The 25,775-nt window shown below is 25.6% G+C and overlaps 2 protein-coding genes across 4 annotated transcripts; one reads left to right on the plus strand and one right to left on the minus strand.

The window, feature by feature from the left end:
* Nucleotides 1-5,440: 5,440 nt before the first annotated feature.
* LOC129972152 (zinc finger protein 239-like) lies at nt 5,441-14,099 on the minus strand. Of its 2 annotated transcripts, none has more exons than XM_056086168.1 (2): nt 13,959-14,099; nt 5,441-8,156 (listed from the first exon to the last, which is right to left on the minus strand). In XM_056086168.1, exon 2 carries the CDS (start codon nt 7,952-7,954, stop codon nt 6,911-6,913), a length of 1,044 nt encoding a protein of 347 aa, XP_055942143.1. In that variant the 5' UTR covers nt 7,955-8,156; nt 13,959-14,099; the 3' UTR covers nt 5,441-6,910. The 2 variants fall into 2 exon arrangements, with proteins under 2 accessions (XP_055942143.1, XP_055942144.1); XM_056086169.1 differs by lacking the exon at nt 13,959-14,099 and adding an exon at nt 13,318-13,334.
* A 959-nt stretch (nt 14,100-15,058) lies between these two features.
* LOC129971626 (density-regulated protein homolog) lies at nt 15,059-25,071 on the plus strand. 2 transcript variants are annotated; one of them, XM_056085574.1, is made up of 7 exons: nt 15,059-15,200; nt 16,592-16,709; nt 19,735-19,754; nt 20,184-20,271; nt 22,451-22,618; nt 24,708-24,847; nt 24,942-25,071. In XM_056085574.1, exons 2-7 carry the CDS (start codon nt 16,610-16,612, stop codon nt 24,984-24,986), a joined length of 561 nt encoding a protein of 186 aa, XP_055941549.1. In that variant the 5' UTR covers nt 15,059-15,200; nt 16,592-16,609; the 3' UTR covers nt 24,987-25,071. The 2 variants fall into 2 exon arrangements, with proteins under 2 accessions (XP_055941549.1, XP_055941548.1); XM_056085573.1 differs by lacking the exon at nt 15,059-15,200 and adding an exon at nt 15,252-15,387.
* Nucleotides 25,072-25,775: the final 704 nt, after the last annotated feature.

Consider the following 25,775-nt stretch of genomic DNA (forward strand, 5'->3'; position numbering starts at 1 on the left):
CATTAAAAAAATTTCATAAATGTTCTGCTTTAAAAGTATATTGTTCAACATTATGTTTTTATTGGTGATAAAAAAAAATGTTGTTTAGTATCTAGGATGTTTCTGTTGAATAAAACTGATTTTATTATTTACATTGACATTCTTGTAATACTGTGTTTAAAATATTTCTAAGTGTCTAGAAAAATAGATGTTGATAAATAGTAAATAGTTTTTTTGAATTAGTGAGTGCATTAAAACATCCATTTGATCCTATTTTTCCAAATAATTATCATATATATTTTATCTATATTTTTTTGTAATGTGTAAATAAAAATTATGAAAATTTGATTCAGTTTGTTTTCCTTTAATGATTTCTACAAATTAAAATTAAATAACTGATTCATTAAGTTGCGTAGATTTAAAAAAAGGTATCTATGCCTTTTATATTTTATAATTTGAAATTGTAAACATAATTTATTCAATATATACTAATTTGAGTTTCATGTTCTTTCCTCTGAGCAACATAAAACATCAAAGTCTCAATATTAATAAAAATAATTACATAAGAAAAAAAATGTAATAATTTTATTAGTAAGCTTTAAAATATTAACTTATCTAAGAGTAATAATTATTTTTTAAAAGAACTATATTCATAAGATTCAACATTCAATAATATTTAAATAATATGTAAAAACGAACATAGGTAATTTTTCAAAAACACTGTCATAGTCGTTTGTCAAAATGTATCCTTTAGATAAAAAAGGAAGGGATATGGAAAGTAAAGAATAAAGTGGCACCAAACGAATTAAAAAGCGATGGTAATTAATTATGCAAAAACAATAATTCAATTGAAAATACTAATTAAAATTTTAATATAAAAAATAAAATTATATAACTACGAAAATTTGGATTAAATAATTCAAAATAATATCTTTTTAAAAAATCAGAAGTTTTTCATAATTGATCGGCTAGCGTAATATTTACAAAACGATGGTTTCATCAACGTTATCGAGAGACATCACGACATGCGCAGAACGATTGAAAATTGAACAGAAGCGGTTTGTTTGGTACATGACACGTGACCGTGAATTGACCCCATTAAATAATTTTTCAACTGTATGGAAGATGTTAATTACATATTTTAGAAATTCAAAAATTATACCATTATTTAAAAAAAAATTAAAGATTTAATCTGATCAAATACAGTTCACAAAAAGAAGACAGTTCACATAAACATTAATAATTATTTTAATTCTGAAAATAAATTTTCTTAGTTTTAATGACTATCTACGGGTGTCAATATCTCTTCGTCTTAAGATAATTATTGTACGAATTTCTTCGTGTAACATTTGTTTTTAATAATGAATATTCAGTGGATTCCAAATAGCCGGTTTTTGATTAATAAAGTCTATCAAAACCCATTTTTTATCACACGACCATAGAACATTTTGTAAATGTGTTTACAAATTAGTTTCATATTGGAGCCAATCGCGCCATTCTTGGCAACTACGTCAGTACCAAAGCCATGCACGATTGGTTGAATTTCGTTTGCAAACAATCTTTCCGTCGCTATCGTCTACATTTTCAAGCAGGTTTGAAAAAGCTCACGATGACGGAAAACTTGCTTGACCGGTTGCCTGCGGGTAAAAACGGAAAATTGCCCACGAAAGTGTAGACGGTATTTGCCCGTGTGATAAGGCCTTAATTCTTCAGTATGCTTTCGTTAGTTTACAAGATAAGTTATGATTTCTTAAAGCCGGTGCCACTGGCGTTAGAGTTTATCGAAAATGAACTCGGGGATCATTCGACTAAAGGTGATCTGATCTGTGTGATTAGAAAAAGGTTTTGATTAAATTGAGAAGATAATCTTTTGAAGCCAGAAAAATCGCCTGAAAGATCCAGAATACTGCTGTGGATAAAGGAGGAATATTAAGCAATTCTTTTTTATTTTATTTTTAAGGCCTGTGCAATTCCACTGATTAAACGCCATTCCAAAAATGCCACATACACACAAAAACAAACCGGCAGAGAAAGCTTTAAAGAAAGAAAAGATTGAGAAAGTAGAAAAAAATAAAAACATACTTACTGAAAGAAAGGAAAAAAGAATTTAAGATGACAAAAAGGAAAGACTCTATTTTAATGAAGGATTAAGTTCCAGATTTTTCACCGTAGATACTTGCATCCGAGAATCGTAAGGTTTGGCGAAGTGCTTATTTTTTCCCTTTTGATTGGCGAGTCAGTTTTTTTCACCCTAATTAAATAAGTTAGAAAAGTTTTGTAGAAGAGTCTCAACTGTTTTTTCGATCATTTCGAAAAGAGCTTTTACTTTGATGTGCCCTTTTTTTCATTAATATTAATAAAGTTTAATTTTCATTTGAATAAGAGAATTATTTTCTCATAAAGTGTTTTTTCGATCTCGATAATTGGAGCATTTGCTTTGATTACTGCTGATGGATTGAAAATTCTGATCGTCTCGTCTGTTATGTGATCTTGATACTTTAGTCCCAATACATGTTATTCTTTAGTATAAAAGGTACAAATCTTCGCCGTAACTGAATAGCATCTTGTCAATTGATGCATATTTGGTGATTTTGGTATTTCTCTCCGTGAGACATGCCGCACAAATGACACTCTTTTGCTTCGTCATAAGTCTTTTTGTCGAGTGGACAAAACCGAACGATCTTGCACATCATTTTGGAATAAAAAGTTTATAAAAGGTTGGATTTTTTTTTTATTTGAAACAGATTTTTCATAGAATAGTAATATGAACCGATGAAATTTACCAGGTCTCATTATGATTTAAAAATCGACGGTGATTTCAGTATAATTTTGTTTGTTAATTCTTCTGCTATTTCTTGAAGTGATATTTTGCTAGGCATGTCAAATAAAAAAAAAATGAGATGTTATATTCTCTCATATTGCGTCTGTTGTGACAGGAATATTCATAACTCTTAAGTTTAACAGTTGTGTAGCAAAAATTGGATCCTGCATTGTAAAAATCATTTTCTCTTGTTGAGCAAATTTCATATCTAAGTGACTTCATACTTGCCTTAGAAAAAGTCTAATCTTAGATAAGTTCGTTTACGGGTTTAGCACTTTAAATTTAAAAAAAAAAAACTTTTTAATGACTTGCGAATGCAATTTCAATTTAAATCTGTTCGAATTCAATGAAAGTACATCATTATCGACACATTTTAAGGTCACAATTGAGTGGTTAGGCGTAACCAAAATAAAATATTGACTTTAAGAAAAAAACAATGAAAAAAAAAAAACGGAAGGAACTCACCTACATCCTTCAAGAAAGAAGTATACAATTTCATATCTAATTATAATTTTATTTATATAAGTACTTTTTTAATATATACCATATGATTGGCGCAATATAGCCAGAATTGGCTTTTACGCCATTAAAATCCACAAATCCAACCAAGAAAGGAGAAGGAAAAAATTCAAAAGCACACACACACAAAAAGGGAACAGTATCCTTTGCAGAAAAAAATAAGTTGATTTAAAAAATTTCGTTTGACTGTAAAATAAAAACAAACAACTGAAAACGCTTCCAAAATCGAAATATTTTTGTGATTCCGAATTATCGAAATTTGCATGAATGCTGTCAGAAACGAAGAAATTTTTGCCGAAAATATTGCAAAATCTAATCTAATATATGGTAAAGGAAGAGAAATAAAATAAGTAGTTTTTAAGTAGCAAATAAGAATAAAGAAAAGTGCTTATTCATAATATTGTTTACAATTCCATTTTCAGCTATAAAGTTCTATTAAAAAAGCCTTTAATTTTATTTCAATATATCTTAGAAATTAAATAAAAATATTTTGAAAATTTAAAGGAGTAAGCTTTTCCACAAAACATTTAAAAATTGGATTTTCCAACACCGACAGATACATTAAACACAGTTATTCATTTGGATTTTGTAATAGATTTTACCTTAACTGCTTTCCTTCAGTGCTTGAAAAGATTTTTGTAATCATAGGGGAAAAAAACTTCAAAAATATTTAGAGATGGTGCTAAGAATTTCGTTAGTTCAAGTAATAAACTTTAAAAAAGAAAAGAATGCATAAAATGGTTAAGCATCCAAATGAAATCTTAAGTAATTTTTTTTTTTTTTTTTTAAGTGAAAGCATTGAATGGATGTGTATAGCTACAAAACTTCGTGAGCTTTGGGAGGATGAGATCAAATTATTTAAACATAATCTGAAACATGTTATTGGGAGTATTTCCCCTCTGTGGTCTAAGTTCAATGATTTTGAAACTTTATAGCTTCAAAGATCATTTCTTCATAAGTGGACCATTAACTTCAACTGTTGAGTCTCACCTTCTTAGTATATCAGAAAAATGAGATTTCGTTATTTTTTTTCTCATTGAAAAAATAATGAACATAATATAATTAACAAATTTGGAGATTGTGGATAACACAGGAGGAAAAAATTAGTAACACGATTTGTTGAATTTTATTTTTCAGTCGCTTCAGAGTTAAATATTAATTCTGATTTCAAAACAAGTGTAGTTAGCTCTCTTCTGCCATAAAATTTTTTTCTCTATACCATGTGAATGTGACCACTTTCTGCAGGATTGAGTGTGGATCATAAGAATCACTATTGCTTTCATAAATGGTTGACATAAATTTTCGCTGGCTAGGCAGGGTAAATGGCACTATGAGATTGGCGACATATGATTTCATTATCTTAAAAAAAAAGATAATTTTTTTAGCCCAATCTAGCACTTTAATATAAAGTTAACAGGATTACTGATTGATAAATCAATTAAAAAAAAGCCCCGCTGATCTGCATGGATAAAAAGGTTTTTAAGAATAATTTTCTAAAATTGAATTGATATATGATTTTAATTTCATTAAGTTCGAGATAAATTCAAATTCAGTCTTGTAAATTAAATGAAAGCTGTAAGTTACATTACACTAAGAAATCGAAAAAACATTTCATTATACATCTGTCTATTTTGTTTATACGATAATCCCATCCAGTCTACCTTTACCATGATTTACAACTATGATTCAGATAATCTATATTCTTTATTATTTCATACTTGCAGTTGAGAAGGAATTATTCAATTAAACAATAGAAGATTAATTAGACAGCAAATATGGTGAGCTCCGCGGTAGCCAACATTCTAAAAAAGATATTTACAATTCAGCAATCGATTAAGATTTTGAATATTCTTATGCCCTATCTCCCTCATTTATCCTAACAATGCGGAATCAACTCTAATGGAAACAGGAACTTTTGTTAAATGCATTTCCCAATATTTTAAGCAATGTTAAGTTATTTAAGTAAATAGATCAACTTAAACATAGTCAAAAAAAAAAAAAAAAATAAGACGCAAATTTTTTATACAAAAAGTGCATGGTAAAAGATTCAAAAATATGTCATGGTACAATACTATTTCACCCAAATAAATACAAAATGTATTCAAAGTATAATGGAGTAATGGTAACAGACAGACAGTAATACAAATTTATGAAAGGCAGAGATTAAAATCTAGTCTACATTGTAGAAAAATAACTACTTCTATTATATTTTTACATTTTTTTGCATAACAATGGGGATAACATTTATAAATACTCTAAGACTTCCTTGTATTGTCTTCACATAATTCACCTTTTGCACATGTAGAGCTACTGGAACTGCATTTCACTACATTACAGAGTGCATTTTCATAGTTTCCTAGCATTCTAAAAAAATCCGTATCTAATTTAATTCTAAAATGGCTTTAGAGATTTGCACCCAATAACTTATCCAGGCAAATAATCCGCAAAATAATTAATTTCATTCTTCAAAACAGAACACTTCTTCAACAATCCTGAGCTCTTAATTGCTATAGATTTAATTCTTTTCAAAGGAAAATTCGCTTTTAACTTAGCAGTCTCAGCAGACCAGATACATAAACATTTACAGAAGTTCAATGTTTTTTTTAAAATTTTTTTTTATACACCACTCTTACCGAGTCAGAATTGAATACCTTTTCATCTGTAATTCTTCTAAATGACGGATTTTTAAAATTCTCTTCAGTATTTTGATTTTATATCGAAGTTTTTGTATTTATTTGTGGATAGTTTTTGTTATTCTCTTAAATATCATTAAAGCATCTAATCACTCACTTATGTTTTAATATCCCTATTGTTTTTCCTTTTTAATATAATTTTTCATTAATTTAATGTTTAAAGTAATAGCCACTTTCTTTTTTTTTTTTTTTAAATTCCAGTGTTTTATTTTTATTGTAAATTCCATAGATATTCTTATACTTGCAGTGATATTGGCATTTCCGCCCCTTCTTCTGAATTTAGGTTTACTTTTTCTGGTCTTTATAGTTCCTTTTCACTAGCAATTCCTTAAAAATGTAATTAGCAAATCTATTTCAGGTAATGTGTAGAGGTGCCATTTTCATGTGCATTAAACCGTTTAGTAGCCATAATGGTTACAGGTACGGAGCTATGAGAAGGTGTCCAACCATGAAACTTTAAGTTGGATTTACTAAATTCTTTTCTGATGTAGGCAAGTTTCTAGTAATGTTTTAATATTCCTTCATTCTTTTATATTTTTAAAAATCATACTAGAAGCATACATTATGATTTCTTGCTGCACAAATGCTGATACACAAAAGGGCAAATCATTTGTACGATTCCAAGGAAATCATAGATGTGTTTTTCAAGTTGACGCCCTAGAAATTACAAGTATGCACATAAAAAATGAGATAGTTTCAAAATAATTATTTATTTTTATAAAAATATAGTTTAGTCCGCATATATCACATTCAAGAAAAGGTCGAGCTTGGCCTATAAAAATAAATATTCATGCAAATAATCTTTCTCAGATATTTCGTTATCACAAAAAATTTGGAGGTTATGTTTGTTTATGTTATATTTAATGTTCCATAAACATTATTCTTCTGGTAAATTTATTTACTTCATATCGAACAAAGGTAAATTCTTTTCATCTGAGTGAGTAAGAAAATGTTTACTCAAACTACATTTCTTAGAAAATGCTTTGCCACAAGTATGACAAACATGCAACTTTTCTTTCGTATGAATACGAGAATGCTGAGTTACATCACGTTTTCGACTAAATACTTTGCCGCATTCATCACAAGAAAAAGGTTTTTCATCTATATGAGTTCTAAAATGGTCATTTAAATTACTTTTCCTGGAGAATTTTTTATCGCATACTTCACAAGAATAAGGTTTTTCATTTGTATGTGTAAGAAAATGGTTCTTTAAATGCGATGCCTGAAAAAATTTTTTGCCACATACATTACAAGGGTAGGGTTTTTCATTCGTATGATAACGATAATGTCTATTCAAATCATTTTTCCTATAAAATCCTTTACCGCATTCTTCACAGGAATAACGTTTATCATTCTCATGAATTCTATTATGTTTATTTAAACTACATCGATCAGAAAACATCTGATTGCATACCTCACAAGAATAGGGCTTTTCCTTTGTATGAGATCTATAATGCCTTTTCAAACTCCTTCTACGCGTAAGTTTTTTACCACATATATCACAAGAATAGGGTGTATCATTTGTATGAGTTCGATAATGGTATCTTAAATAAGTTTTCTCGGCAAATCCTTTATTGCATACATCACAAGAGTATGGTTTTTCTTTTGCATGATAAAGATAATGTCTCGTTAAATCATTCTTCCAAGCAAATCGCTTATTGCATAAATCACAAGAATAATTTTTTTCATTTGTATGAGTACGGATGTGAATTTGTAAATACTGTTTTCGAGAAAATTCTTTCATGCATATATCGCAAATAAAAGCCTTTTCACTGGTATGTATTTCATAATGTACTTTTAAATAACGTTTTTGAGAAAAGGCCTTGCCACAAATATCACAAATGAAGTCTTTTTTATCAGTGTGAGCTTCAATTTGGACTGTTGCGTCTGAATCAAATGGTGCAAACTTATCACTAATCAAATGCTTTTCATCTACCTTCATCTTTTGTATTCTTAATTGATTTCTTTTCAGTAAAAGAGTTAAAATCCTATCAAGAATAAATGGAATAAATGACTTTTAGAACTGTTTGTACTTTAATGCTATCCAGAATTTTAATCGAAACACGGAATAATATTAAATTGAATTTAAATTGCGAAGAAACACAGAATTTTTTGAATTGCGTTTGGCCAATCCTAGAAGTCACCTGGAAAAGAAAATAGATTTCAATACTATTTTATATTACTATACACTTTTCTCATTCTTCTAAAAATAAGCAATAAATGGAATAACAAGGAAACTGTTTATTATTATTATTATTTTTAGAAAATCTATGGAACAAGTTACTAAAACAATTGACGCGGCCCAAATTTTAATCAAATTCTTATTAAATTATTTAGGAAAAACATGTCCTTGCTTTCTGTACATAGTGTAATTTTTAAATTATATTTATGATATTTAACAGATTTCAATATTTTTATTGCTATTTATATAGTAATTGGAGAAGCCAACATTCGAACAGAGTTTTTTATTTCGACTGCTATTTTTATACAATAATCGAAGAAGGCAAGCTAATATTTATATAAGGAGCAAAATAAGAAATTTGCAAAGGAAATATAAGTTTAATGAGTATATTAATTAATATTAAATAAAGGGATCGTGATAATCTTACTACATAATAATGAATATTTGTTTGTCTGTCTTTTTGTCCAATCACGGTGAAATTTGGCAAATATATTGTTTACAAGATAGGAACTACACTGTTAACATTTCAAAGTCCAAAAGTTAAGTTAAATATAAATTAATTAAAAATTAAATAAATTTTTGTGTTTAAGCAAATTGGTAATTTTTGGGAGATACAGGAATAATTTCAAAAATATTAACAATTAAAAATGATTTTTATACAATCCTTAAAATTCAAGGGAAAAAAAACAAAACTCTTTAATATCAATTTTTTCAATTTGCATATTTTTTTCTGATTTTAACTTTTAAAATTTAATTTGATATATAAACTGCAGCAATATATTGATTGTTATGAATAAATTCAAATATATTTTATTGTTCCACCAAAAAATTTAATTGCTAGCTTTTGCCAGTATTGAAATTAAAAAAAAAATTATGAGATAAAAAATTGCTTACTTTGATACAGACATTGAATTATATATAAAGCGGAAGAGATTTAATTAATTAGATTGGGTAATAATTTGTAGTAAACAGATTCCATTAAATTCATAGTACTCAGTCTTATCTTATAACAAGATAAAATTTCAAATAAATGCATTTTATATTAATAATTTTAATATTTCAGGTAAACAAATTGATCACCAAGTGCGGCTCCCTTGTTTTTGAAATTTTTCTATTAACTTTCACTGGCATAACTCTTTAGAGGAAAATAGTTAATTTTTAATATTAGATAACAAATGTGCGAAAATAATTATTGCAAAAATATATATAGAATCAAAGTATAATAGCATAAAATTATTGTTAGAACTATTAATTCTGTGTAAAGTACATAGTGAATTAATCTATTTAGAAGTTATAAAAGTAATATTCTTAACATATTTTTAAATTACAAGCAAATTTCTGATTTCTAGTAGAAATGATATGCATATTTTTAAGATATTAATACATGAAGCAAAATATTATTTTATTATGAGATTCAGCTTTTAAAGTGGCTAAAATCATATTTTTTGTTATATAATCAAATCATTTTAATCTGATATTTTACCCAGATTTTGAAAAATGTAACTAACAAATCTGAGTCTTTTTAAAAATGTTTTTAAGAAGCTTTGATACGAAAATATGAAAATCCCAGTTTTGTCTACTTTACCATACAATAAAGACAAAAATTGGAAATTAATTCTGTAATGAACATTTTTCATTACAATCAAGTAATGATCAAAATTTTGTATAATATTTTTAAAAGACTGTATACAGATTTATCAGTATCTTTCTGCATATACTTATAGAAATAATCCCAAAAAGTAAATGGAAAATTTTAACAGCTACAAAATTAGATTCTACAAAAGAAAAGAAAAGAAAATAATAATAAATTCTACATTTTGCCAAGTATTGTTAATTTAACAACTCTTTATAAGTTCTTCATGTTATTTAAATTTGTTAAAATAGAAATTTAAAATTTTTTCAAAAAAAAAAAATCAAAAGTAAAAGATGTATTATTTAAGAACAGATGCCTAGAAATTTTCTTTCATAATATCTTGCATCTTTGAATGAGTTAATTTTCTACTTATGTTTTATCATAATATTCCACTAGATCAAAATATAATACTAATTTTTTCCAAAAACAGAAAGGGGAAAAATTGACAAGGATAGAAAAAAAGGCTTGCTAATTTTAGTAGATTAATTACTTTGATGGGCAACAAGAATTTTCTTCTCAATCTTTTTGATAAACAAACCTTAATTCTGAGAGATTCATAAAACCTTTATAATTATGGAAAATTACTTTCATAGAAAATGTACTAATACGTATGAATACGGCACTTCAGAAATATGAATAGGAATAAATAAATAATTTGACCATTCCATTTTTACATTTAATAATCCAATATTATTAAATGCATATTTAAAATTTTCTATGAATAGCAAAATGAATAATTAGAACACAACCAGTAGTATAGGTAGCATATTTTTAAAAAAATATTTACTCAAGTCTGAGTATATACCTAAACAGTATTTTGCAGGAAAAAAAAAGGGGGGGGAGAATATATTATGTCTGATACATTTTTATTATTCTCAAAAATGTATATAGTTATATTATTATTTAAAAAGACTTTTAAGATTATTAAAAACTGCTATTAAGCTTCAGAATAAACCACTTATGTACTTAAATAGGATGATAATTAATTTTTTCTGGTTTGAAGAAATGACACAATGGAATAATAATTCTTAATATTATTCATGTTATACTTAAAAAAAAACATTTTGGAACCAATAGTTAAGTTAATATATACCTTGAGTTAGTGGAATGATCCATAAATTCACTTGACTAACAGATAACTTAATAATGCAGAGAATATTTTGTTAGAATAGTTTCCAAAATTTATTTTACAAAAAAGTAAAGAAAAGTGTATTCTCTATAAATTTAAGAGAAAGGGGGGGGGGGGGAAAGATCCAATTCACTTTGCAGCAGAAATTTTAAATATAATGATGCAACGAAGTGGTTTAAAATCATCGGACCTACTTAATGCCATATTTTCATTTATGGAAAGACACAAATGACGTTGGACAGTTTTCAGCAGAAGATAGATTTTGTTGATTAATGGGTAAAGAACTGGTGATGAGAAAGAAAATTATTGTTGGGACGATGAGAAGGAATGATTCTAATATTATGATGAAGGAGCTTTGTACATTTTCAGTGCATTTCTTATAACTGAAAGAACTTTCAGTAGGACTAACTTAGCTTACATGTGTATCATATAAGCTAATGCTAATGTCTATACTTTGATAAAGGTACAAAAGAAATAAACAAAAACACAAGAAGACAAGAAATTATATGATTATTCACAAATGAAGAAAAAGATAACATGGAAAAAGATAATTTGCACAACTTATTTGAGTCAGAATCTGATTCAGATTAATATTTTTGAATAAATTTTAAAATTATAAGATCTGATTCCAAATCCCAAACCTAGAAATAAAAAAAATAGAAACAATTGTAACTTACAATGTAGTTACCAATATCAATTTTATAAATTTTAAAATCAAAGGCAACAATTTAATTTTTTTATATTGTTAAAATTATTCTTTAAAAAAAATCAGGAACATATAATTACTTATTATAATTTAAAAGGATTGATGTGAAATCAAATATTTTATGTAAAATTTTTAATGAAGTATTTCATTTGTTTTTTAAAATTAAATTGTTTTAATTTTTTTTAATTGAAAAGTTGTAAGAGATGCACATGACTCAAGTTTTTCTTCATCTTACTTAACATTATACAGGAATATCATAATGTACACTAATACAGGCATTTTATATAAATAAAACTAATTGCAAAATAAATACACAGATAAATTACAGTTTAGGTATTTGCCCAGATATTTACTTAAGTATTTAACCGTAAAAACAAATACTTGGGTATTTTGCAAAGATGAGGTATAATATGTAATAAACATGATTATGTTTAGTACGATTTAGCAAAAATTTAACACCAATGAAAGAAAAAAATTTGCATTTGCTCGCTCAATTTCAGACATTTTATAAAAATTCTATTCTTTTTCATATGCTTGACAATTTTTATCACCAAGCATAAATCTAGTTTTTCAGACTTTGATTAAACCTACTGAAAAATTTCTAATGCTCAAGATTGAAAATTTACTGAGAAAAATAACATCACATAAGTAGGATACAGAGTTACAACTGTTTCATTTTAAAGTACAGACTTTAAGAGAAGATTTTAAAGTAGATTAGTTCTAATTTATTTGAAATCTTGACAATCAGCTTGTTTCCCAGATATCTATTTGATTTGGAAGAATTTGTACCATTAGTTACATTTCTGTAAATAAACCTGTATTTTCACATGTTAAAAGCAAAATTTTGAAATTATCTTTATAGACGAATAGTCTTTATTTTTTATTAAATATTTTTTAATAGTAAACTAATTGTGTTTAGGTTCTGTTGACTTAAAATGGGTAATATAAATTCACATTAAGTAGTTCATAAAAAAGTTTGCAACAAGATATGTTAGATAAGCATGGTATTATAAAATGAAATTGGTCACATTGTTAGTCATTAACACAATTCAAACAAGCATATATTAAAGTAAATTTTGTAACTATCAACAGCACTGCGTTTTTTATTTAAAGATTTTTAATTATAAATGTGATAATTATATATTAAATAGGTTAATTTTTCCTACATCTTTTTCTTTATATAAATTTTCAACTCTTTCTATGGGGTTTAAATTTCTTCACATCATTAATAATTTTCTTTTATTAATACATCCTTATATTTTGTTTCAGATATTCAAATATAAGATACAAGCAAAAGCAAGAAACAACATACAAGAGTTAGAGAATTGCTGCTGCTTTACTTATATCCCTCCCCCATTTAAAGTCATTCAAACATGACATTTTATTTTAGTCAGCTTAAGGAATTATTAGATATAGTTATGTTTCGAATGAATTTTAATAAAAGCCCATTCCTTATAATAATAACTGTCACTTGTAACACTGAAGCCTGATAGTGGACTATAGATTTAACAATGCCCACCACTATCAAAAACAATACTAGAGGTAAATGTTAATATTTTAAATTTTAATGATATATATGTAAAAGATCAAAATTCATCTTGAGAACATTGTATGTTTAATGACATTATTGAAAATAATAAAAAAATATCATGTACCATTGTGCTAAATCTTCACTTACATAAGGCCAAAAACAGATTTTTTTTCCCTCTTTGCTCACTACTCCAAATACTCCGACTAGTATTTCAACCAGCATGTACTTTTATAGATGTTTGCATGCTATGAAAGTACATTTTAAAATAAAATTTAAAAGGATAAACTTTAAAATATATTTAAAATTCTGATAAGTTATCAAAAAGAACTATAGAAATGTATAAAGCAGTGTTAAAAGAAAGTGATTTGAATGAAACTTTACCACAAGTAAAATATGTCACTTTAATGCAAGGTTAGCAGAAATAATTTACTTATTATCGTTTCATTTCGATTTATAACACATTCTTTTGCAATTCTTGTAGCATATTCAATATGATAATATCCTAAAAAAATTTTAATTCGACATTATCAGCCAATTTTTTTGTAGGGATAAGCGATAAAGATCCGGATTGTTATAATTGTTTTCATTTAACATTACAGTTAATTTAAAATGCAGCTTCGTTATCTTTTCTGATTAATACATAAAAACCGAAAAGATTTAGATAACAATAAATTCATTTTCACGAAAAAAAAAAGCATATTTAAAATTTTGATACTACAGGACAAAAAGTGAATACAGAATCATATACAAAATAGAATAATTTACCTATCTGTTTTATGTTTTCATGTAATTTAATACATAAACTATTTTTATTTTTCAGGTAATTCCTTGCAACAAATGAACCAACATAAAATGCTTAGAGACGATGAATTCAGTGCGCTAAATGATTAGCACCCATGTTTTTGTTTCCAGTTTCAATGTTTGTGGATTTTTGAATTGACTTTCCTTCGCGAAACCAGTTCAAAATGAACGTGAGATTCGAATCCAGTGAAGAAATTTCTATGTCCATAAAGTTATGTGCACTTTTGCAATTCACCTGCCTTACTTTTAAGATTTCCAATAATTTTTTTTTAACAGAGTTTACTTCAAATGTCATATCATCATTTTTGTCATAGAATTAATTTACAAAGACTAATAACAAAATAAAGTTCATATCACAAAAATTCGATTGGTTGTTTCTATTTAAAATAATTTTAGTCTCAAAATTCTCAAATGTTGTAAAAATGTGTAACATTAACGTCCTGAATTTCTTTCTTGTTTATTTTACAGCAGTAAAAGAATTTCAAAATTGTATAGCTATCAATGATCATAAAACAAACAAACAAACGTATTTTGGAGCAGATTTTGAGTCCTTATTTAGCTTCTGAAAATTGATTTTTCTGTTAATGTAACTGTTTTTAGTTTTATCAAGGAATTAAAAAGTCATCAGTCAAGTATGGGAGATAGAGAAAATAGAACAGATATAAAAAATATTTTTTATTTAATCAGTATAATATGATCAGAATTCAGAGACGACAGCAGAGTTTTATTGATGTTCAGTGTGGGTACAATGATTGGACAAGAGGAGTAAATATTTGGTGCCCATTTCAGGCCATGGAGGCATTTTTTTTTCTTTTTATAGCAGAAGGTAACTAGAAGGGGCGAAAAATGGTTACTATAACCCGGTTCAGATGAACCACTCTATACACCAATGTCTATATTCCTCCAGATATTTTGAAATCTACAGAAAAAAAAAGGGAAAGAAATTTTGCTCTATTAAAGAAATGTTATGGTTAATGAGATCAAGAATTGATGCATTATTGAGGAAATGATCCAATCAGCTGTGGAAAAATACCCTTCATCACGTGACATGAATCCCTTGATCTTCTCATGAATGAATTATTTTACAGTGCGACCGATAACTTTTCTGTTCACAAAGGAATTTCACTTTCATTAAACAACTGTAACCAGCAATATTGTTTGCTTTTTTTATTTACTGTCTGGCAAGTGTAACCGGAATAAGAGAAGGTAAGTTATTAAACTATGATATTGTGATTCTTGTCTTTTTTATACGTTGGTTTAATTTAACAAAGGGACTTTAAATAGATGAAATAAAACCGGAATATTGAATATTTTCTTTTTCTTAAGTTTATGTCATGTATAACGTGTCTAAATATGTATGATAGTGAAGAAATTTAGAAAAGTTATTGAATGTGTATGAATTTTTTTTTATCTAAACAATTTTATTATGTATTTTAAAACAGAAATTTTTAAATGTATTCTTTTATTGTGTTTATTGCTTTGATTTTGTAATAAACTGATATTTTTGGAATACTATGAAATATAATCATGTAAGTTTTTATAATTTAGTATTTCATGAGAAAAACATTATATTAAAACAGAATAAATTTTAATTGTTAAAATAAATGTATTCTTCATAACAATATTTTATGTACTAATTGCGCTTCAATGAATAAAATTGAAAATAACTTAAAACTTTGCGAACTTAAAATTATACTTTTTAAATGGCTTAGTTATTTTAGGAACAAATGTTAGTGCATAAATATGGGATGTAAATATTAAATCCAAAAATCTCTTATATTATATTTTATGAATTAAAACAATTTTTTAAAATCATTCATATTCGAGTACTTACAAACTTTACTAGTTTTCTGCTTAAGCTATATGCAGTGTCTTCCTTCTTTAGTCTTCAGTCTTGTTCATTAAAGAAAGACCTTCTTTTACTGTATTTAAAGTGAGTGAAAAATATACTATAATTGTTACCAAAATGAAAAGGAAAATAAATAAAAGAATAATAATTTATCAATTACCAGTATCATCAAACAAAAACATTTTGTGAAAAAAAAAATGCAATTTTTCTATTAATGTTGAGTTTGCTAAATTTATTATTTTTTTTTTTCTTGCAGAAGTGCTAAAAAAAAGTCACTTGTTTTACTCTATATTCTTACTAGTTTAATTTGAAAAATTACTGTGATGTTAAATTTATGGAGAAATACTGTTGAATTTCATTAACATCTTTTGGGATCTACAAAGAGTTGGCTAATGAATTGAAAGCTCATGTAAATTTCTTAAATAGTACGCCCTTTTTCAGACTTCAGCATAATAGTTATAGATGCAATATTTGCAAGTAATCATTTGATATGATTTATAGGAGTTAAAGAATAATTTATAATTTCAATTAAATTATTAATTTAATTGTTGTATTAAATTTCTATTTTGTTTTAAGAAAGTAAAGATAACTAAGTATTTAATGAATTACAAACTCACAGATGTTGGAATTTTATTTATGATATTAATTCATTGATTTGCTTAGTTTTATTTTAATTATGCTTGTTATTTTTTTCTGTTTTAAAATGTCATTAATTTTTTAATGAATTATTATATTTTATTTATGGTAGAGTATTTTTAATCCAATAATGGCTGGTGATTTGCCTTCAAATGATGAAGTTAAAGAGAGTTTACCAGTTGGTCCTATTCCTGGTGTGAAATATCCTATTGAAGTTACATATTGTGGAGGTAAGCAAAAAAATGACTCTGCATTTGATTAATGGTTATCTGTAATGTTATCATTACTCACATCACCCATATATATGAAGTAATTATTTGTATCACAAAATTAGGATTTTTGTCACAACATGAATATTCATTACTTATTTTCAGCATTGTTTTATATATTTTTATGGAAATAAATTGTTAGAATTAATATTTTTTTAAAAAAAATTGTGTACTGTATCCTAAAAAAAGGAAACCCTTCCAATTTTTATTGTTTAATCCATTTTTTAAAAATTGCCTCTTTATAGAATTAGATTTTATACCTGACATTGCTGTGGATCATAATTTCTTCATTATCTCACATATTTTATTTTAGAAAAATTCTCTCTTATGTTTCCTTTAAATTCCTTCTGAATTCACATTTCTTATTTCACACCTATTCACATCTACCAGGACTTTTATTTTGATTCAATTTATTCATTATGTTTTTTAAATAATTCTATGCTTGTTCTGAACATCTGCTTTTGCATGCTACCTTATGTGATTTTTTTTTTTTTTTTGCTTTATGTTTGAAAGTAAATATTGTTTATTATAAAAAAGATATACAAATTATCAATGGAATAAAAAAAATCACATATTTCATGTAACTTGAACTGAAAGGTACATGTATGCCAACCAAGATCCACTGAGGAATGAAAACAATGAAATTGATTTTAATTTTGTTAAATTATTACAATAAGTTTATTACAAAATTAAAGGAAAAAAATTCTTGGAAATGAATTTAATGTAAATGAAAAGACATTTTTTAAATAAAAATTTGAAGAAGGTAATAAAATATATTGGTATTTCCTTATAATGTATGGCCTTTAAAAGTTGTAACAAGTAACGAATATCAAATATTTTATTATTTTTTGGAATTCTAAAGTTTCTCCCATAGCCATTATAATAATTACCTTTTCAGGCAATTAATTTTGTAAGATCAAACAAGTTCTGTTTTTTCAAAACAAGGTTTCGAAATTACAATTTTATTTGTTAAGAATGAACGGCAATGGTACAGAAAGCAACAAAAATTTATTTAAAAAATTAAAAAAGGCATTTTTTGAGACACATTTTTATATCTCTCATATTAGGATTTCAATTGTATGTCTTTTATTTAAAATTTTAAGAATTTCTAACCTATGAGACATTGCATGTTCACTGGTGTATTTGTACAAAACATTTTCTATGAAAAAGTGTTTTTTTTTTTTTTTTTTTTTTTTACTGCCATTCTAATAAAAATTTCCATACTTTTTTGGCATTTGTAATCTTAATGATGACTTATCCATTAGGGCTGAAGAGCTGTAGCACCCAATAAATAAATTTTTTTATTGCATTTTTAATTTTTATCTTATTTACTAACCTTTCTATTACTCTGAGAGTCCTGTAATCAGTGAGATATAAAAACAAACACTAAAGACTTGAAGAAAATACAAGGGAAAAAAATCAACAAATAAGAGAAAAGCAGGTTGATGCTAATCATATAGCACTCAATGTCTACTGCATAACAATTATTGTCTTATTTGAAAATTAATAATTTCTCCCTTTGAATTATCAGAGTTGCAGTTCCACTAGATCTACCTTGAAAGTATCAGAAATTGATTCTCCTTCTTCTTTCACACCCATCCAAAGATTTTTTTTAACATTGTTCAAAAGTCTCCAAGCAGGACAATCCTGTACCACCAAAAATTTTACAACTGAATTTGTTCTAAACATAATTGGTTGTAGTGTAAATAATGCATATTTTTTTTCCATACTTGCTTTATGGTGGAGATGATACATGAACTATTGATGGTGTGTATGATTTACATTCTGTTCTTGGGGGAAGGGAAATTATGAAAATTCTAAAAAACATTTGAAAAATATAATGAAAATGTCATTGCTAATATGAATATGACTTATTTCATATCTGATTTTGAAATTTAAAAATTTAGATTCTTTATGTGAAAAGTGGCATTAAAAATTTTATTTCCTCGTGAATTTTTTTGCAGCACTGCTAATATTTGAGATAAGAATCACTGGGTATCTGCATTAATAGAGCTTATTTATGCACCCTTGATACTGATTTATCTGTGTACCTTTATGACATAAAAATTTTGATTTAAACTCAATTTTATCTAGAATCTATGTATTTAATTAAAAATGAAAGGGCATTTTAATTTTCTGATTGATTAAATGAAGGTAAAATATTTTTCTGAGATTCTATGTATCATGAGGTAAAGAAATTGAGATCAAATAAGTGAAAGTTTTCATTTCTAATATAACACTACTTTTATTAACATTATAATGATTGTAGTGCAAATAAAAATATATGAAATTTAACATCTGTTTGTGATGGAATCAGATAATAGCCAAACATGCATTTGTACATTATAAATTGCATTAAAAAATTTTTAAGGCAAAGTTTAATAAATTAATTATTATAGTTATAGTTGTATTAAGATTCAGCATATATATATTATTTTAAAAATTACTTGAATATCAGTTTCATTTAAGTTGTATTCTATGTGATAACACTTGATAAATCTTGTTATAGTATTTATGAAGACATTTAATTACATATTTGTTAAATTCACTGTTAATAACTTTTGTATAAATATAATTCTTAATAATTAAAAATTATAATTCTGTGTTATCATATATCATTTAACTAACGAAATGCAAGTTTATAAAAAACTGTAGTTTTAAATGAAATATAACAAGATACATTTGTTGAAAATCATTATCAAATAGCTTGTATATTGCAGTTAAATTTATATAATAATACAAAGTGAATTTGTAGTTTTTGTTTTTATTATTTATTTTGTGTTTCCATATTTTATACTCTCATATTAAATAAAAATATGCGATTCTAAATAATTTAAAAAAAAATTGAATTTAAAGAAAATGTGAACAATGGATTATGTATAATAGGATTTTAAACTCAATTTATATATTATATTTGAAACATTTTATATTTTGAAATTTTTTTCATAAACTATATAAATATATGACTTTTTTTTTTTTTTTTCAGAATGCTCTATGCCTCTAGAAGTATGTATATTTTACAATATTCTATTTTTTGTTTGTTTCTCATGTGCAAATTTTTACAATAATTTATTGAGATTATATATAAAAATGTAAAATTCAACATCCAAGTACAATTCTATACATATATATTCTGATATTTAAAAAAAATTTTGAAGCACAACATACCAATTCTAACCATAGAAAATAATATTCAGCTCTATTTTAATAATGGTAGTTTCTATGGAATAATTCTCTTTGAAAATTTAAATTTTTCACTAGATTATAGGACTCTGTATTGAAATTTTAATATGAAACTTCAATTGATTTTAAATAATTTGCTTGTCATTTACTTAATGAAAATATATGAATAAAGATTTTTTTTAATTCTTTTTAATTTAAATAAATAATTGTGAATTTCAACCATGTTATAAGCATTTGTTTTCATATATACAGTATTGTGAATTTTACCCTAATTATGAAAAATGCAAAGAATGGCTACAGAAAAATTTACCAGATCTGTTTGAACAAAAGATGAAGTTGGGTAAGTTTCTATTTCTCTTGAACTATCAATTATATTATTAATATTTATATTAATATTTATCAAGCTGTTACATTAAATGCTATGTGGTGGGTGATCATTTAGTAACTCCATTGATAGTTGACCTAATTATCAATTTACAATAGATTTTCTTAAGGACCTAATTTGATTTGATCTACTTACTATGGGCCAAAAATGGAAATTTGTTACTTTTTTTAGAGTAGAGCATAAAGTAAACATTGTGTTCATTCTAATTGTGCTCAAGTAACTAATTTCTGAATTATTAGAGATGACCATTTAAAATTAAGTAAGAAATTATGTTTTATATTGTTTGAGTTAATAATTATAGAACTGAAAAACTTATAAAGTTTAACTTTTTATATGATGTTCTGGCCCTATTAGTCAGGTTTAGTAAAATATATTCAGCATTTTTAATTAAAAATAAGTTTCGTTCTTTATTAACCAAAACTCATGTAGTTATAAATTCTGGAATTTTATTTTAGGTCAACTAATGCCTTCCTCATTGATATTAAATCGGTAGGTTTTTCTTGAGATTAAACAGTCTATTATCATTTAAAATAATGACATTCAAATCTTCAGAACACTGTCAAGTTTAATTGCAGAAGAATGATTTTTTCCTTCAGAATATTAATAATTCAAGAAATTTTTACTAAATATAACTTGTTAGGACTGGGAGACCATCCAAACACTTAGATTTTAATTTTTCAGCTGTAAGTTGATAGAGAAACAACATAAAATTTAATCCTTTACATCATTTAAAGCATTTTTCCAAATGGAAATATATGATTAATGGTTTGGGAATCAGCTATCTGGCCACAATTACTGGCTATCCATCTATATTTAACTATACTTATATGCTGGTAATATTATATATTTAATGCTTAATTTCCATGACAAGTACAGTCTTAGACTATTTACTATTTTAAACTAATATTAGTGTAATTTTTTTAATGAATAGTTTAGAGTGCTGCATAAAATTTAAAGAAGAGAAATCAACTGACTGTGGATATGTAAAAATGAATGTTTTTCACTTTTGATTTTTTATCTGTTTGCTGTTGGCAATCTTTTGATCTGCTATTTTTACATTCATAATAGTGTAATTTCTTTTTAAAATAAAAGACATTTAAAATAAAAGAAAAGCATTTAAAAAAAAATCAGCAAATATGACTTAGATATGTAACATGTGAAAAGTCATACATGTAATCATGAAAACACCATTTGAAAAACCATTAATGAATGCATAAAAATTAACATTTTTCACTTTTAATTTCTGCTCTCCATGTTTGTTGCTCCTGTTTGTAACTTCTTGTTCTAATATTTATATTTTCTGCAGCAGTACCAATAGATCACAGTAAAATGTAATTTTATAAATTTTATACATAATCTTGCTTTTTATTCTGCTTGTTCTTTGAAATGCTTGATGTCTGAACTACTCATTTTTCTCTAGTTTAATCTTGTAAAAATTTCTGTAAAGAACTGAATTTTAAAAAATATTTTTACTAACCTATACCATTCATTCTTTTTTTTTAATATATATTTTTAGTTTTGTGTTAGATTATTATCATTAAAAGATTGTTTTATATAAAATCCATACTTGAATATATAAAATTATATCAATCTTATGCTTTGTTTTAAATTTATAATAAAATTACTGGCCATTTTCTTAGGTTTTATGGTCATATTCAAATTCAAACTTTAAAATTATCTGTTTTTACTTTTAACTTCTGATATATAAATTGAAAAAAGTTATAGGAATTATCTTTTTTTCTCTTTGCTTTTAAACTATTTCTTCCTGATTCTCCATATGAAAGAATAATCATTCTTTGTTCAATATGCCAGATAAAATTCTTAATTTACCAATTTTTATTTTCTTCTTAAAGTATCAAAAATTTAAAAATTATTTATTTTTAACAAATTCCTTTCATTTTGAGTTATTGCAACATTCATTAATTATATCTTTGCACACCAAAAATATAGCACAATTATATAAATTATTTTCAAAAGATAATCACAATCCATTACTGATTACCCCTACATTACACGATAAATTTGAATTGTTTTAAAGAAACATCGATGGGGTGCAATTGTTCATTTTATGTGAATACACACCACGTTAAAAATATCCTGTCTGTAAAATAATTTTACATTCAACTTGATTTAGATTCAGAACCATCTCAAGGTGATGAAGAAAAGAAGCGTCAGAAACGAGGTGGTAAAGGAATGTTAAAAGCAAAGAAAAAAGCTGAAAAAGAGAAAAAAATTTGCATATCTAGAGCTCCTAGAGGAAAGAAAAAATTTGTTACTGTTATTACAGGGCTTAAAACTTTTGGTAAGTTGTAAATGTCTTATGTTAATATATAGCCATTTTTATTGTTTTTAAAATATGATCAGTTTTAAATGGCAGATATTTAAGCTAGTTAATTTCAACCACAAATTACAGACAAAATATTATTAATTAGTTTAGTAGATTATATAGTTTATAATATCAGAAAATTAAAACTTCAATAATTATGTGTTTGTTTTTCTGTAACTATTATTTAAATCTTAGCAATATTTTCACATCATTTTTATTTTAAACACATGAATGCTAAAGTTAATGATCACATGACTAAAATGATTTCTTTTTTGGCAAATGCAATTTTAATTTTTACTATAGTTTCATTATTTTTTTTTATTTATTTTTTTGTGCAAAGATACAAAAATTTATTATTTTTGTTATTAGGGGGGGGGGAACCCGGACATTTCCATACAGTTGAAAAACTACAATAAGTTCATGATTACTTCTGTATCATTAAATGACATACGTCATCAAAAGCACTCTTAAATATTGGATTTTCTTCTTATTTTTCCCCCTCTTATTTATAATCACATGATAATATTCTTTTTCAGATTTCAAATTTTCAAGCAATCTGAATAAGAACAATTTATGATTAGTTTATGAGTTTTAATTTTTGTATTATCCCTCTAATTAATCTTTTTGAATGGTTCCATGTTAATTATATATGTGTGCAAGATAATGAATTTTAGGCAGGGAAATTCCATGATTTCAGATATTATTTTCTTAATTCTATCACCTCTCTGCTAAGGAATTTTCCAATATTCTTTATATTTTTTTCAAGCATACATTTTAATTATTCCAAATGATCATTAAAAATGAACATATTGGCCTTCTGAAGACCAGAAAGAAAAGATAATGAAATTTTTGTTGGAATTTCATGAAGAAATTTAAATATGTTATTTTTTAAATAAAACATTTTTTCAAAACAAGGTTCATGAAGTGATTTTGCCTATTTATTCTTAATATTTATCTATCTAGCTCTCTTTCTCTCTATATATATAATGCTAATGTGTGTCACACAGAAATCCTTTTTATTACTTACTATCAAATGTAAATAAACAGGACATAAACAATTCAAACTGTTTCATTGAACATTTTTACAATTGCACTTAATTCTCTGCTTTCTTTAACTAATTAATAGAGCTGCAAAATATTACAAAAAATGTTCAGAAAAGAGCTTGCCAGAAACTCCATTCAGTTGGAGGAAAGAAAATGTAAAGAAATCTAAGTGATAGAAATATGCATCCAACAGTTTTAATCGAGTGCAAAAATAGTTTTGGTGAGTTGGCTGTCCTGTAACTCACTTGCTAATTGTACTGAACATTTACATAATTAGATATTCCGTATCTATTTTAGTTAAAAACAGCTAAGGGGTAATCTAATCTGATAGATGGTCTAAATATGGGACATGAGTTCTGGCAGTGAACATGTTTATTATCGCCATTTAGTTAGTCGTTATGACTTGCCTATAGAAATTGTTATTCATATCTTCCAAAACTATTATCCCAAAAAAATAATTTTTACATTTCCATATATGTTTTTAGTGAAATTTAAAAAAAAAAAATAATTTGGTATATAAAAAAAGCATTGTTACAAAATTGTATAAGTTTTTTTTTTTTTTTTTAAATTAAATTTCATCACATTCAAATTCATCCATCAAAATGTTAGTCAAACTCTTGCTAGTGTTAAAATTAGGATTATAAACAATTACTTTCTTCAGATATTATCTCAATGCCACTAACATGTTCATTTCTGTATACTTCTTAATTAGCTTGTACAATAATTTATAGTAGATCATTTTTTTATTTTTATTTTTGTAGAATAAAGGTAAAAGGAAAAAAAAAAGGATGCATTGTATAGTAGTAAATTAACAGTCTGAAAAGTCAATAAAGAGAGTGAACAATAGGTAACCATAAGCAGCTAGCATTTAAAATAGAGCTGGAAAGGGGGGGGACCAAACTTTGACACTGCATAGTTGTATCTGTAAAAAAGTTCGCCACATATGTATTAAAATTCAAATGTTTCTTTTAACTTGAAGACTAAAAAAAAATACTTAAAAAGTTTCATTTCTTTTTTTTAGATATAGATTTAAAAGATGCAGCAAAATTTTTCTCCCATAAGTTTTCTTGTGGTTCATCTGTGACAGGTGATGATGAAATAGTTATTCAAGGGGACGTTAAAGATGACTTATTTGACATAATCACAGAACAATGGCCTGAAGTAAGTTATTTGAACTTGAGTTAAGTAAAAAATTAAAAGCATGCTTACTTTTTAAATGAATACAATTGTGATTGGTAATGCTTGTACTTTTCAGATCGATGAAGATGTCATTGATGTACTGGGAGATCAGTCTCGGTGATCAAAATTATAATTAGAATTCTACAAAAAGTATACTTTTATGTACAATTTTGTAAAATAAAGCTTATTAAAAAATCTTAAGCACATCAATTAGTGTTTTTTTTTAGTTGATTTGAAACTACAAATATTTTGTTACACAAAGTTATCAATAATACAAGTTCATTTTAATCAAATAATTAACAGAATATTGGCTTGCAATCTTTATTTTGTACTGGAAATTAAGAAATACTTTTGTATAGTAAAGCCACATTTATTAAAAAACAAATATAATTTTATTTAAGAAGAGTATAACTGTGTATTTTTAATAATTTTCCAAAAATATAATTAAATTTAGACTGCCAAATTCTATTGATGATATAAAAAAAGTATGTGGATCAATTCCTAATATTCTGAATTCAATTGATGTAATTATAAACCAAAGATGCTAAAATTTTACAGAAATTTGCATTGCCATAAAAAAATTCATCAAATACAATGGACGGGTAAATTGTAGCCAACTTGGAAGTTCTTTAATATGCTCTATGGTAGATTTAAAATTATTCTACTCTATATGAACAATTTTCTATTTCATTTCAGAAGTGAATTATTACTTTATTATTCCATCAACACCAGTAAAAGTTATGCTATTTTTTCTTAGCAATAAGATTCCTGGACACAACTTCAATATATATACATGTATAATAAGTTAAATATTAAAAAACTATTTAGAAATGTACTAAGAATAAAAATTTGTAAACTAATTAGAATATATAAATCTGTAACAAAGAAATTATTATGATTTTATAAATCA

Source organism: Argiope bruennichi, chromosome 6 (genome assembly GCF_947563725.1).
Source record: "Argiope bruennichi chromosome 6, qqArgBrue1.1, whole genome shotgun sequence".
Classification (NCBI taxonomy): domain Eukaryota; kingdom Metazoa; phylum Arthropoda; class Arachnida; order Araneae; family Araneidae; genus Argiope; species Argiope bruennichi.

What these genes read in the sequence shown, in the direction of transcription:
- LOC129971626 (XM_056085573.1), top strand. Translation starts at nt 15,352, where the DNA reads ATGATAGTGAAGAAATTTAGAAAAGTTATTGAATGT. An exon ending in TTAGAAAAGTTATTGAATGT is followed by an intron (nt 15,388 to 16,591) that starts GTATGAATTTTT and finishes TATTTATGGTAG; the next exon opens with AGTATTTTTAATCCAATAAT. An exon ending in TCACAGAACAATGGCCTGAA is followed by an intron (nt 24,848 to 24,941) that starts GTAAGTTATTTG and finishes TGTACTTTTCAG; the next exon opens with ATCGATGAAGATGTCATTGA.
- LOC129972152 (XM_056086168.1), bottom strand. Translation starts at nt 7,954, where the DNA reads ATGAAGGTAGATGAAAAGCATTTGATTAGTGATAAGTTTGCACCATTT.